Here is a 15,228-nt window from a genome sequence, read left to right as displayed (position 1 = left end):
ATTATCCCCTTTTTTTTTTTTCGCTGGGAAATGCATTTTACGCAGACCGCCCATACGGAAGGCGTGCCTTACGGATGAGCGGTACTGTGGGACTCACCGGTGAGACCGATCATACCCACTAAAACCCAGCGGAAACCCTCTCCACCAAAATGAGACGCCGCAGGATCGCTCGCGCATACTACTACGACGCCTCGGTGGAAGGCCCGCCTTTTGCAGGCCATCATCGCTTTCAGGGTGCCCTAGGGCATCCGCAATAACCTTGCAGGAAGATCAACCTGACCCGCCCGCGGTAGCTCCTCTAGGGTAGGGGGAGTAGAAGACGCGCATACCGCCTTCTTCTACCCCCTGGCCTACGGCGGCGGAGCGAGTCTGCGTTCGTGCTGGACTCGCGCACCCGCTCCGCGGCCTCCTTCAATGCGATTACTGATTCGCAGAAGGAGACCATTGCAGACCAGTTCCTCTCACAGTCCAGCACAGAGATTATCCCCTCCCCCAGAATCCCTTCTTCTAGGCATATTAAGCTTAGTCTTAAAATACTCCGTTTCCTACGCACCGCCCATTTTTCAAGACATTGCATTTAATATTGGAGTTGTCATGTTGTCTTTGTCATGTTACCAGAGCAAGGAAATGAAAATAATTCCTCTAAGTGGGAATCGAACTCAACTAATTATTGTGGGTTTGATTCTCACTCGATAAAATGAAATATTTATTTAAAAGTATATTTTCATTTCTGTCGAGACAAAGCGCGGCTTAGAATTTCACCATTTAACATGCAATGCTTCCAGAATTCAGCGGAAAGTGGGGAATGGAATGTCTCAACACTAGGTTCCTTCTGCTTATTCTGCTTTGTGCGCAATACAGCGTGAAGCTGATTCAATATTTTTTTTCTGGAAAGAATAATTAAACTCAATTATCAAATAATAAAACGTAAAAAATTGCACAAAAACCAATTAAATCTCTACAGATTTGATTTTTTGTGTGATTCTCTACATCTTAATTTATTATTTGATATTTTTTTGTTAGGTCACTTTGTCATACGCACTCTCAGTTCTGAGTAAGCCCAGTGGATAGCAGGAGCAAAGGTCAAGTTGAGATTATACTTTTTGTAAATTCCTATATCCAGATAACGATTAATTTTGTGAATATTCAGAAATGTTGTTTAATTGTTTACCGATATTTATTTTTGGTTATCTTCCTGAAGCCTGGGAAAAAATAGTCTGTAAATTTTATAAAATCTATCTAAATTATTAAATTTCATTAAAATAACTGAGACAAATTGGGAAAAAAATATATACCTTGGAAACTGTAATATTAGCCTATGCTAATATGATACTGTGGTGACGACGCAGGTATTTTCAATACTTATATATCTATATATAAATATAGGTAAAATACACATAATAATTATGTACTATATGCCTACAGTATAAAATATCGATATACAATTTACTTTACTATTACTTAGTGCTTGATTCTTTTTCCGATATTTCTTAAACTTATTTGGTACGTAAAGAGCGCCATTAAGGATTCCATCAGCGTCGACACCAGGGAAGTCCGTGGAAGGCGTTGGCAGAATTGAATTTAGATGACTCAATGGACTCCGCTAAGTAGACGAATGTACACTTTAACAGTTTACCGTAAAATTCTGTCATTTTTTGTAGCGTATTTCTAAAAACTTAAAAGAGTTCACGCTTCACGCTGTATCCCGCACACGCAACAGGCAGGTCATCTTGGTGTTTTAAGTGATATCGTATCTACATTTCTTAATCTTATAGCTTCTTAATCTTGAGAAAACATTTGTGTTAAATAAAACTCATAATTTAATCAAATTTATAAGTTTTATAGTTATTGTAAGAATATCTCGTAAATACAATAGAGTACAGACCGTTAAACAAAGGAATGGTATTTAATTTATCCACAGCATTATAATGAAAGTTTAACATAAATATTATAGTCTAGACACTAAATTTGTTTAGAAATTAAACAAGAATATATATTAGTGTTGAAGTTATGTTAGAGGATCAAATTTAGTTTTACATAGATTTTTGAACTATCTCACATTTATTTAATTTTTCTTTTAAATTGATGAGGCCAGTCGTGGCGCAGGGGCACAAAGACGACGACTGTTTGTGGGTTCGATGCCCACACGACGGTTTCACTGTAACTACATCTTAGCATATTTTATATTGCAGGAACTTGAGAATTCGTTTCTTTCAATTATTACAATCCACCTCATCGAATATTAGAATATATAGATCACTTCTTCAATTTTTATTATTATTTTATTTATTCTTTATATTATAAATACCACGCTCCACTACCATGTTAATTTAATAGATTCGCGATGACGCCGACACCGGAAGAGCTCCATTGCCTATACATCAAGTCTAACCATATAATATAAAATGTTGAAATATAAATGTATCTAAAACTAACAATCATAAACAATAAGTTTTAAAAATAAGTTAATTATAATAATAATTAAATACTGTTTCTGAGTATCCAGTCTTAAAGATAATTGTTATCTGAATATAGAAATTTACAACAAATAACATTTCAACTTGATTTCCACATACTTCTATATACATTGTTTAAACTTAATTTAATAAACTGATAGCTCACATTACATACAATTGGAATACCCAAGCTGCATATAACAAAGTAACCTAACCAAAAATTATAAAAAAGTAAAAAAATACAGATAAACTAAAAAATTCGGTAAACTTATTTGGTTTTGGTGCGTTTCTTTATTTGTTTTCTTTGCTTCAAGGGCCCATAGACCTAAATTTTTGATATTAATCTCATTCCTGATACCTCCACACGATCTCGAGATCCTATAAGGGTTTCGTTTTTACCTTTGGAGGTCCGAAACGAAAAAAGGTGTTCTTAATTAATCAATAATTTTTGAAGTCATAATCAAAAGTCACGGTCTCGAATTCGGCTGAAAGTGGAGAACAGAGTGTTTTAACATTAGGTTTCTTCTGCCTTCTGAGGTATAATGAAGCTGAAAAAAAAAACGGTAATAAACTAATAAAATAAAATAATTTTAAAATTTTAGTTAGTACCTTTTTATTTACATATATATTCACGATATTACAGTAATTAACTATATATACTGGCTGCAAGGGTGTCCAGTCAGTCAGTCATTCGTTAACAATGTTCAAAACAGTAGTTGCACTTGTTGTAGCAGTATGCGTTGCGAATGCATCGCCTGATTCCTTTCCCTTGACGCCAAAGCCCGAAAAATATGGTAAGTTTTTTTCGTCCACAAAATACTTATTTTCGTCTACGATTCTCATCTATATTTATAATTTTTATTTATATAAAATCTTCTTATGATTCTTATTTATATGCAACCTACCAATTCTAAATAAGAATTGGTATTTATAATTTTTATTATTTTTACTTTCCCTATCTGGGTAACAAGCCTCAATATTGAATTCCACCCCATAATTTTGGATATGTCTCAAAAATTGGACGGAAAATATAGAAAGAAGTATATTAAAAGTCCCTTCCTGAAACTCATAATACTTCAGTTTAAATAGAAGAATTAATAGAACTAGTGGCAGACGCGTGAAAATTCGCGTGAAGAACTCAACGCCATGCTTTGCCTTGTTAACATCGTTTTCTTGTTTTTTTACCAGACTCATGTAAATTATTAAATATTTATTTTCAAGTGGGAATCGAGCCTAGCTCGCATGGCTCGCAACCCATGTCTAGCTCGCATTTGACCAGTTTTCATTTTGTATGTACGGAACCCTAAAAATAAAAAAAAATATGTATTTTTCAGAAAACCATGTAGGTTGTTATATCCCTGAACTCGACCAAGTGATACAAATCAACACGACGGCTCCCTCCAAATCCTCCTGTGCGGGATACACTTGCAAAAAGGATTTCTACGAATATGATAGGTAACATTATTTACATATATTTTTAATATAAATCTTAAAAATTCTTGCTACTTTTTAAAAGGTCTTGTAAGCGTAATACATGTCCAAGCCCCCTTCCATTTTAGTGTTAGTGTCTGTAGGAAAGAAAATAATTATATGGCTTTTTTAACTTATTAAATTCTGTCATCCAAATACTTTGGATGAATTAAATTTTTTATTATTAATTTAATTTAAACCTATACATGAGTTGCAAGTCCAGGTCTTTCACTGTATAACGCAATGCTCACTCAAGGCGAGTCCATGGAAAGCTAAAAATTTTTTTCTCTGATATGTGTATTCCAAAATATATTGTTATACGAAACTACATCAAATGATTAATACCTAAATCATTGGGTAGAATACTTGTATAGTTTTTTAAATAATAAAATAATAAAATATTTAAATATTTAATATAATTAAACTTTTCAGTTGTGAAGTGGATCCAACCACCTTACGGCAGGGCTGTTCCGTAGGGTACGACAATGACAAATCGGACCCCTACCCGGCGTGTTGTCCATATGTTGCTTGTGTCGCTTAACTTCAAACGAAGGTAAATTTATTTTATAAAAAACAACACAGGTTTTAGTATGACGTGAAAGCTAAATACTGTTTTTTGCTCCACATTCTATAGCACATAGCAAGGTAGGCAGAAGGAACCTGGGCACCTAGTGTTGAGTCACTCTTTCCCCATGATACACTCACGTTCTACACTGTTTCGAAATGTCAGTGTATTATTTATCTATTTCATAATGGTGATAAATCATATGTTTATAACAATAATAACAGTCGATTCAAATATCATATTACTTATATATCCATTTTTGCATTACTACATATTTTTGCACTTATTTAATTATTATTTTATAATGATTATTAATAACACAATATTTTTTTCAGCTGTTGAAAAACCCACGTAGAAGCTACGCACCAGGCATTGGTACTACCAATGCTTACGTTATAATAAAAAAAAAGTAAAAAAATGTTATGATAATTTCATTTTAAGACATGTCTGTCTTGATTTACAAAACTAAAAAAGAGACACCTTTAATTAGCTTAGAAATATTATAAGGAAAAATAAATAAATTTTGGATTTAAAAACCTGTTTCTTTTTCATTGTTTACCTTATCGCACACCTAAAGGCAAAATAAAAAGGAACAATGACGTAATTACATTTAAAAAATAAATAACTATAAATTTCATAGGGGGAGATTATATTTTGTATATTGTCATTTTAAAATATTACGATATACAAATCAATAATTATTTAATCATTTAGTTTTGCAGCAGCTTAGTATGAGTTAAGTGAAGATCAAGCGGGCGAAGCCTCAAATAGGACGCTAGTATACTTATATCAAAAGAAAAAACTTGAGGGAATCTAACACAATTTATCCTATGGCCCCGAATTCTTATAACTTCGTCGTGAAAGTTTGTCCACTCTCCTTTTGATCTCGCAAGGTTTGCTACGTATACTTTCCTTATATTTTTTGCGACGTATCACTTTTCGGATATATTAAGTTTTTAAGGGTTGTAAGGGAGCTTTTTATGGTTGTTTTTTCTTGTTCATTAGCGTGGATCTAGTTGGAGACATTTTGTTTTATATTGCAAAATTGTTATAAGTCTAAAGCTCAGTGGGAAATATGTAAGCGTGATTTTAGTGGGTTTCATTTACAGAGTATATTTTAGAGATTGCATGAGTATATATAAATTGGTATGTTTTCCTCGTTTTAGTAAAACAAACCACAGCGTTAAGTTACGCCACTGAATATGTAGTCTCGAAATTTTCATATGCAGGTTACGATTGAAGATATTAATACAAAATATATACTTATAATAAATATATACATAAATTTATTTTCATTCGCCCTAAGCTATTTTTTGAGAGCCTTGAGCAATCAGCAAGAGCAGCAGCTAGTTGTTTTAAATTATGGACACAGATATGGACAACAGTGACAAATCACTACATCCTCTCTGCTAACTTCACAAAACATATTTTGTGTACACAAAAGATAGACAAGAAAAATAGAAGAAAAAAATTAAAAAAAGAAGATTTACAAATATATTGATAGTTCTCCGTCGTTTAAAGAAATAACTTGTGTTAGAAAGCTTTGGAAAAATATAAATAGACCTAATATTTTAATAATCTATTACTACATTAGAATGTTAGCCGATTTTTTTTATCTTAAAAAAGAAATAAACGAATTACTTTGTATTTAGTTTTTGCAGCAAATATCAACACAAAGGCCTTATCATTTATATTTTACAATTAACAACTGTAATATATTTTTCAATCCAGTTTTATCATTAGATATTTTTTAAACATCAAAGAACAATAATAACACTAAAATAAAAATACCTACTTTTAAAAAGCTAAATTCTTTTGAAGTCCATAGCGAGCGATGCTAGCTTCTTTGTAGTCTTTGACAGGTTATTTATATGTTTACCTGAAACAAAGGTTATTAATTAAATATAGTAAAAACGATAAAAAACAAACTATATTTATAACTAGCGACCCGCTCGCGGCTTCGCCTTCAACTACTGAATTATTTAATTCACTCAGTCAACACGCAATGCTTCCAGAATTACGCAAAAAGTAGGGAACGGAATGTCTTAACACTATGTTCCCTCTGACAAACCTGTGCGTGCGGGATAAAGCGTGAAGCCGATAAAAACATTAAGTTATAATAAAATAACATACTCATATCATAATTTTATTTAACCAGTTAAAAAAATCACGTTAAACGACAACCATTACTTTTTTCAAGAGGTTTAGCTGCGTTTAACGTCGCGAATATAATAAATGACATTCTGTAAAGACCTCAACAGATCGAAAAGTTAATCTGGTGAGACTGAAAACTCGTGTAGCATATTTTTCATGTAAATCGCCTGGGCCTTTGAGGCAACTGTCAAAGCTGTCACTCTATTTGATTGATTATATACTTATCTAAGGAATTGGGTGCTATAGTATTTATTATACATTTGAAAACACTTTGAGATGAAAGGCTAAATATATATATATTTATATACATATACTAGCTGCCCGCTCGCGGTTTCACCCGCGTGAAATATGTTATTATTAATTTCTGTCTCCATGACTACATCCTAGTGACGTCTATGAAAAATTTGAGACTCCTAGCATTTGTAGTAACGAAGTTTCATACAAACTTTCGACCCCAAAAACAACCCCTTAGAAGTCGAATATTGCAAATTCCTGTCTTAGCGAGCACCTACGTTCTATAAGTAACTCCTATGCAAAGTTTGAGATTCCTAGCACATGTAGTTTCTGAGATTTCGTGATGAGTGAGTGACCTTTCGATTTTATATATATAGATATATATGTACATAGTATATATATTATTGAATTTGAGGGAACCTGTCAAGTCCGAACCGTATTTGAAATTAAATGTTCTGTATACTGATTATGATATTACAGCTTATTTATTCTGTTAGCATCTCTGTAGACTTTACAAATTTCCGCTAGCCATAGATAATTGTAAAGAATTATCAATCAAGTTTGGCACGAAAGAATGCCATTTTTTAAAGTTTTGGAATAACACTTTAAAATACTTAGGAAAAAAAAATATTTAGAATAAATATAAAGATTTGAACGTAGCGGAAAATGAACCGAAACCGATGACTCGAAATCCATGGAAAATTGATGTAGCTTTATTAGAAGGTATGGCTTAGTGGTCAGAGCGCTTGGGTTTCCAAGAGGCGCGGGTTCAAACCCCGCTTCGTTTAACTCTTTATATGTTTACTAAAAAAGTTTTTTGTCTCTTCTCATAACGTTAGCAGGTTTACACACTAAGCTGACTATATTATTTTCCATATTTTAGGAATAATAAAAAAAAACTAAATTATACCTATAATACGAAACAAATCCGTATATAATATATATATTTACATATATTTTTCAACAAATTTCATACGCTTGTAAGCTAGTGACGCTTTTTTTCTAATTTTACTTAAAAAGACACTGACTAATAATCCGGAACGTTGAGCTGATGATGGACTTGCGAGAAAGTGCTCCGTGAAAGGGTCGTAATATCGATCAAAAATCTTATATACAAAAGTGATATTGGACTAAGGAACGTATATTCCTTAGTTTCTTTAAGTTAAGGATAAATAGTGAATAAATTTTGAGGTCTATCGTGGCGCAGGGGCAGAAGCGTGCGACAGTAGACACGATAGGTTGTGGATTCATTTCCCACTAGAGGAAATGGAATATTTATTATTGTCATTTCTTTGCTCTGGAAAGAGGCAAAACGCGGCGTTGAGTTCCGCCACTCAACATGCAATGTCTCCAGAATTCAGCGGAAAGTGAGGAATGGAAGTGTCTTAACATTAGGTTCCAAGGTTCCTTCTGTCTACTCTGCTATGTACGAAATACGGCGTGAAGCTAACTTTTGTTTGTTGCTGGTAGTAGCTTTTATTTTCTACTTTGTAGCCTTCTACGCTAATAAAAAGCAATTCACTATCTCGAGTGAGAATCGAACTGACAACCGTTTCGTTTACAATTACAAATCAGAATACTTTTAATTTCCATTACAACAAATCAATAGGTAACCTTAAAGCGTTACGTCCATAGAATTCCCCCATTCCCACCCCCCATTCCCATTAAACTTGATTCTGCGTACGACACAAGCAAATTGCTCGAGTTTATTCCTTCAGTGGACATAGCAATTTGGGTCGACACGTTAACCGTGACCTCTTCGTTTATTAGAAACAGCTATAAGAGGTGCAGTCGTTAAACGACATTGTGTCTATATTAACTTTATGATTTTCCCGACATTTGTTGATAGAGGGAACCTAATGTTAAGTATACCGTGGAAGCATCCCTCAAATTTCCAGATATTGCATATTGAACGCGAAAGTCAATAGCACGCTTTACCTTGTTACCAGAGTGAAGAAAATGAAATGATTTTATTCTGTCGATTGTGAATCGAACCTTTAGCTATAGCGTTTACAACTGCTGTGCCACTGTGCCATGAAAGACTCCGCTCAATTTGATTTTAAAGATTATTGATAGTTTTTTTAATATATAGGTAATAAATATGTATTATAATGTAATTATATGTGAATAGAGGCAGACCGTGGCGTAGCTCTGGTAAAGAATTAAAACATTGCGTTCAGTTACGTACCGTCTACGCTACAATTTTGTTATCAAAGCGGTGATATAAAAATAGTTAAAATATTTTTTTTTCAGCGTATAAACGTAAAGAAACCTTAATTAACGACGATCTATAGGTACTATATATATACTAAGATATTCAATTTGTGTGGCAACTGCGTCACGACGGCGCTATTAAACTGTTATTTTAGTCGTATGAAGGCGATCACGTCATTCCTAAGGTGTGATTTGAAATCACTTATTCTATATAGAATTTAGTATATAGATGCTGTTTTACGTTATATTAGAGTCATGTTTTATTTTTTTTCTGTAGGTTAGGGTGTCTACCCTCTAAAGTATTTACTTTCCTGAGAAGAACGACGAAACGATTCTAAACTGAACTGAACCAAGGTTGAAAAATGAAATCTATATATATAAAAGGACTTGTCCTCACTGACTGAGGTAAGACGCACGCACAGCCGTAACCGCTGATGGTAGAAACATGAAATTTGGACAGATGTTTACTTTCGTAATCTGAACATCCACTAAGAAGGGATTTTGAAAAATTTTAACCCTAAAGGGGTGATATAGGGGTTGAAAGTTTGTATGGAAAAAAAATTAAATCTTCACCGATTTTTATAAAATTTGAAATTTAGATTTTTAAAAGTATTTAATTGAACACGTGTTTCGTCGTTTTCTAGCATTCTCCCCCTAAGGGTGCAAATAAGGGGTTGAAAGTTTGTATAGATTGTTTTTTAAATCAACACCAATTTTTATAAAATTTGAAATTCATACTCTTAAAAGTATTTAATTGAACACATGTTTTATGGTTTTCTAGAATTCTTCCCCTAAGGGTGCGAATAAGGGGTTAAAAGTTTGTATGGAAAAATCTTTAAATCGCCACCGATTTTTATGAAATTTGAAATTTAGACTCTTAAAAATATTTCATTCAATACATGTTTCGTGGTTTCTTAGAATTCACCCCTAATTACGCAAGCAAAGCTGCGCGCGTCCGCTAGTTCATTCATAAGAATTGAAACCACAACCATCGTTTTTAAAGTCATGCGATGTCTCAGTGAACCACTAGGACTCGGTCGGCACTAGAACTCGGTCGGACTTTATTTTTTTCTCTCTTCGCATAGTAAAGTAGACAGAGGAAAGCTAGTGCTAAAACACTCCTTCATTTTTTTTCGCAGAATTTTCGAAACATAGCTGAACTCAACATTGCGTACTAGTAAACTAGAGTGTGAGTCAGTAAGTCACAATATTTTTCAACAAAGTTTTTTTTTTGTTTAAATTTAATAATATAATAATTAATTTAATAATATGTAATAAGCACGTACTAAATAAAAAGAAATATCTATCTTATAAGAAAGATAAAAGAAAAATATTTTATAAGATAATACGCAAAGGGAAAATTCTAGGTTCCATCATCAAACATTTAACCGGAAGTCTGTATAGGAAGGATGAGGATGAGGAAGATGTGTGAAAACAAAATCAAAGAAAAACAAATACAAAATATATATGAAGAATGAAGTTTTTTCAAGCTTATGAAAATATAGAGAGGTTCAATGAAATAAATTTATCATATTGTGTTAAAATATTAACTAACTAATATTATACTCATATAGCTGAAAAGTATGTCTGGGTAAACGAACTAATCTAAGGAAGCGTGGTCCGATTAATGGTAATATCTAAACATATTCTATTTTTTTTCTAAAAGGGCGGAAAGTGGAGAATGACTCATTCGTAACAAAACTTGGCTATTGCATAAAACAAAAAAAAATCTCTGACATATGGACAGACTTACAGAAAGACGTGACGAATCTTTAAAAGTTCCGTAATTTTGCTATTCGGAACCCTAAATGCTAAATACGTTTAACTTCCCTCTGCATAAAGCAGGGTAGGCAGAGTGAATGAGACCCTAGTGTTAAGACACTCCGTTTCTATTAGGATCCTTTCGTTCTCCACTTCCCACCAAATTCTTCGAACCCACAATCTACCACCGCATTAACAGTCGTATGCTTGTGCCCCTACGCCACGACTGACCTAAAATGAAATAATATAATTTTCTTTATTTAAATGAAAACTAAGATTAAAGTACGGAAGGCGGTTTCAGAGAAATAATGGTTAAAGAGTTGCGAATGAATAAATATAGTGTTCCTAAATCCCGTTGCTCCCGCTTTGCCGTCTCAGTACAACGGAAACTTAAAATAATACAATACTAAGATAGTAGGAACAAAGAAGATTTAAACAGTTAATTGCTCGAAAACATTCACCACTTTTGTTTACTTTGTTGTTTTTTAAAAAAAATTACGTTTGTGTTTTGTTTTTGTGACTTAAAATATATACAAACATATATATCGTTACATATTATAATTAATTGATGTTAATATATTTTTTTTCTATTTAGGCATTTTTAAAAATTATTTCTTTTTTTTAGCTTCACGCTGTATCCCGCATATAACGGGAAAGGCATCGGGAAGTTAGTGTTGAGACACTGTTTAAATTTTATTTTCCATTTTAAGTCAATTGTATTCTAATTCTGGAACGGACTTAACACCATTTTTTTCTGCCTATCGAAATGACAAATGAATATGAAAAATAAAAAAAATATATGTAAGGTATTTTTTAAACTTCAATTTCAAGGTTTTTTTTGTTTTCAGTCGTTGTATTTGTACGACAATCTCAGTCGTTTCGTTGAAATATCAAATACGAACTATGTCGACAACAATATGCATAATGAATATTCATTTTCGAATTCTTTTTGCTCACAGCTTACAAATATACCTGGCACAATTGTTATGTACTCAGTTACGGGTGTTTTTTTTGATTGTTCTGGCAAATAAGATAAAATATTTAGTAACTAAGAATGAGAATTTGAGAAAAATAAGTGTTTTATATTTTAGCTTTAGCAAACCGAAAAAAAAACTAAGCTAGAAGTACTACGATACTACTTTTTACAATAATACTATGTAAGATACATATAATAGCACAATTTTATTGTAAAGAGAGCAGAGTTATAAAATATATATTTTTTAAATTCCAAGCACGTATCCGGGTAGGCAGTGACAACCTAGGAACATAATGTTAAGACACTTGGTTCCCATTAAGATAATTTCGTTTCCCACTTTCTTCTGAATTCTGAAGGCATTGAGAGTTGAGTGGCCGAATTCAACCACCACTTAGTATCTAGTCAGTTGCTGTTACCAGAAAATTATAATATTAAATATTTCATTTGCTCGAGTGGGAATCGAACCTTGTTCTCCTGCGTCATGACTGACTACTAAAAGCCATAAGATCTTCTTCCTGGCATTATAATTTAAAATTACTAAATATGCTAACACTAGTAAAACTGAATATCTATCCACCTTGCAAATTAAACTTAGATATACAAGATCTTATTACAAATTTGAAATGCAAATAACCAAGTTCAGGTTTCTAGGTTGCTTTATTTCGGGAAGCTTATTATTATGCAACTATCAAATGCTGAATTTCGGATGTATTTCAACTATAATATTCAATAGGTACCAGATGTTACTGTTTATTATGAAATACTAGTTTCTGAGCCACACTTTGTGTGCAGTTGTGATATATTAAAAATTTAATAAAAACTGCCTCAAACAACCTGCACACAGCAGGTTAGGCAGATCGAACCTAGTGGTCAGACACTCCGGTCTCCATTTTCCGTTAAATAAATAATATTAATATAATACAAGTTAATTTGAAGCCAGTCGTGATACAGGGATACAGGCATGCAACTGTAAAAGCGACAGTTAAAAGGATATATGAAATAAATCGTTAATTCTGAAACATAAAACAGCTCATATGTTGCTCCACAACCCCTCTCTATCTTTCAATGGAAGTCCTAAAATGGGTTCAGCTATTTCGGAGATTCAACTCAACAGTCAGTTTGCGTGAATATGTAAATTTCGATTTCTCCATTTTCGTTCCCCAGGCCCAGACTTGGGCTATGTGTTGCCAGTCTCTTGGGAAACAAAAATATATTGCACAACATTACACTTTAATTTATTCAAGGGCATCCTATTAGATCTATGTACGTATTTAGATTATTTGCTCTTTAGTTTTTATCTTAACGAAAATATTTGCGATTGCGTATTTCCTGAAATTTTAAATGTCAATTTAAAGAGATTTAATCTTAAAATGTACATAATTTGTGTTAAGAACAGTTTTACTAATACCTACTATACATTCTATTATACAAAAATTATTGAGGACATCGTGGCGGTGTATCACGCACACAGCAGAGTGGGCAGAGGGAACCTAGTGTTGAGACACTCCGTTCCCCCCTTTCCGCCGAATTCTGGAGGCATTGCTTGTTGAGTGGTGGCTATTTATTATTTTTTTATCATAAAACACCAACGAATATATTATAATGAAAATGAATCCCAGCTTGTATAAATTCTTGACATCAGGCATTCAACAAATCGTACTCTTATCCTCCGGCACTGTAGATTGAAAGAACTCTAGATATATTTTTTCTAAAACATCAAAGGGTTCCAAGGACCCCTAAATTGGCTGCACCTTTGTGGGCCGTGTAATTACTCTGTCACTGATAAAAAAAATTATACAATCTCTTTTGTGGGTCGAATTTGAAGCGCTTTGGACGTGTTTCAACCGGAACGTCTTTCTTTTTCGCTTTAACCGCAATCAATTCTTCTTTTAAAAACTTTTTTTATTCGTGTATTTGTTTATTTAGATAATTAGCCTTATATTGAAATAACAAATATGTTATAAAATTATTTCAAAATCGATTCAGCCATAAAAATATAGAAAATAAAAAAAATAGTATCTAAACCTATTCTGGCTTTATTATTTGACGCTTTATCCTGTACATTACCAGATGGCACAGATAACCTAGAGTCAAGACACTCCGCTCTTTCCTCTCAATTAACTTGAATTATTACGTTTTGTGCACATACTGTCTTGCCACTGTGGAGAAATAAGACTCATAGCCATCGTCAGACGCCATACCAGTGCACCACTATGACCCCATTTATGCAATACACATGCATACATAGCTTCAGCTTCAGGGAGAACGGAGAGCCAAACGCTACGGTCTCTACTACATCTTTCGCCTCGTCCACTGTCATCAACCTCTTCATCTCTATCTATCTTCTCTCTATCTGTCTTGCATGCTTTTTACGTGACCTTCCTTCAGTATTTTTGATACTGTGTTTTCGAAGGTCAACAGAGGTCTTCTTCTACCTCTCTGACGGCTCACTTTTCCATTATAAATCTTTTAAAATAAATACTTAAAAGTATATCGACATTAAGACTTAATCATAATTAAGTGCCACTCAGAGATATATAATTAGAGAGTATACAGTATAGTAATTATACTAAGTGATGGAAGAGCAATTAACTTTAGCAAGCATCGCGTTATGGACTACTTCGATGTCGCTGATATTGGTTGGTAAAAAGTTCATAAACAAACAAAAACATTTTTTCATACTGTTATTATATAATTTTTCTTTTGGGATTGATATTTTTTAAAATTTTTATACTTTTGTGCTTCGAGTAGGTAAATAAGCATGATAATGTGCTCTTACTATAGTCCTATACTTATTTAGACACCATCTTCTGGAGGTATCGTGTGTTGATTTCCGCCACCACCTCCAGAATTCTGCGGAAAGTGAGGAACGGAAGTGTCTTAATTAAAATGAAGTATCTTAACACTAGGTTCCCTCTGCCTACCTTACTATGTGTGGGATACGACGTGAAGCTGGTAAAGTTGACGAATTAGTAAGGAATATAGGTACCAACTGGAGGAATTGACTATTATTATAAAAATATTAACATTTTCTTGAGTTCAAAACTGGTTTCCACCAAAAAATTTACAATATTACGAAGACCAAATTGAAGAAACATAATAAAATATGAAGAAGAAGTATACATATATTTTCTCCACTTACAAACGATGGTGAATTTGTAGAGCACGCTGGTCTAACCCAGTGCAATTTACGAGGCAGACCGTCTTACCGTAACATTAATCCAGGTCGCAGGAACATTTGTCTCCACATTAACTCGAAAGATAAATTTTTACTTAATAAATTTACATATTTTATGTTTTATTATAGCTGTTGAAATGTTAGAATTTGTGTAAGAATTTTAGTGTAACTTTTTAAGTTAATATAAGGTTCTTAGGTTCCCTCTGCCTACTCTGCTATT

At 33.1% G+C, this 15,228-nt stretch overlaps 2 protein-coding genes across 3 annotated transcripts in view; one reads left to right on the top strand and one right to left on the bottom strand.

Annotated features, from left to right (window-relative positions):
• The window catches only part of LOC146531878 (zwei Ig domain protein zig-8-like), a 237,154-nt gene that overhangs the window by 143,955 nt on the left and 77,971 nt on the right, over nt 1–15,228 (bottom strand). Inside the window, exon 2 of one of the 2 annotated variants that reach the window (XM_085197097.1) lies at nt 6,287–6,370. The exons of the other annotated variant lie outside the window; for it this stretch is intronic. The gene's annotated coding sequence lies outside the window, so the exon portion shown is untranslated. The remainder of the gene's footprint in view (nt 1–6,286; nt 6,371–15,228) is intronic. 2 annotated transcript variants of the gene reach the window in all.
• Nucleotides 3,120–4,992, top strand: LOC146531881 (U-megalopygitoxin(1)-Mo1-like). Its single transcript, XM_085196955.1, has 4 exons — nt 3,120–3,250; nt 3,791–3,911; nt 4,359–4,479; nt 4,827–4,992. The coding sequence occupies exons 1-3, from the start codon at nt 3,157–3,159 to the stop codon at nt 4,465–4,467; spliced, it is 324 nt and encodes a 107-aa protein (XP_085053081.1). The 5' UTR covers nt 3,120–3,156; the 3' UTR covers nt 4,468–4,479; nt 4,827–4,992.

Source organism: Heliconius melpomene, chromosome 14 (assembly GCF_056956725.1).
Source record: "Heliconius melpomene rosina isolate 202511_hmr_F chromosome 14, ASM5695672v1, whole genome shotgun sequence".
Lineage (NCBI taxonomy): Eukaryota > Metazoa > Arthropoda > Insecta > Lepidoptera > Nymphalidae > Heliconius > Heliconius melpomene.
The sequence above is the reverse complement of the archived record's forward strand: the minus strand, read 5'-3'. Positions and strand labels throughout refer to the sequence as shown.

Excerpts from the sequence above, each read along its gene's own strand:
- LOC146531881 (XM_085196955.1), top strand. The coding sequence starts at position 3,157 with ATGTTCAAAACAGTAGTTGCACTTGTTGTAGCAGTATGCGTTGCGAAT. Across the intron at positions 3,251-3,790 it reads GCCAAAGCCCGAAAAATATG|AAAACCATGTAGGTTGTTAT; the intron begins GTAAGTTTTTTT and ends TGTATTTTTCAG. Across the intron at positions 3,912-4,358 it reads GATTTCTACGAATATGATAG|TTGTGAAGTGGATCCAACCA; the intron begins GTAACATTATTT and ends TAAACTTTTCAG.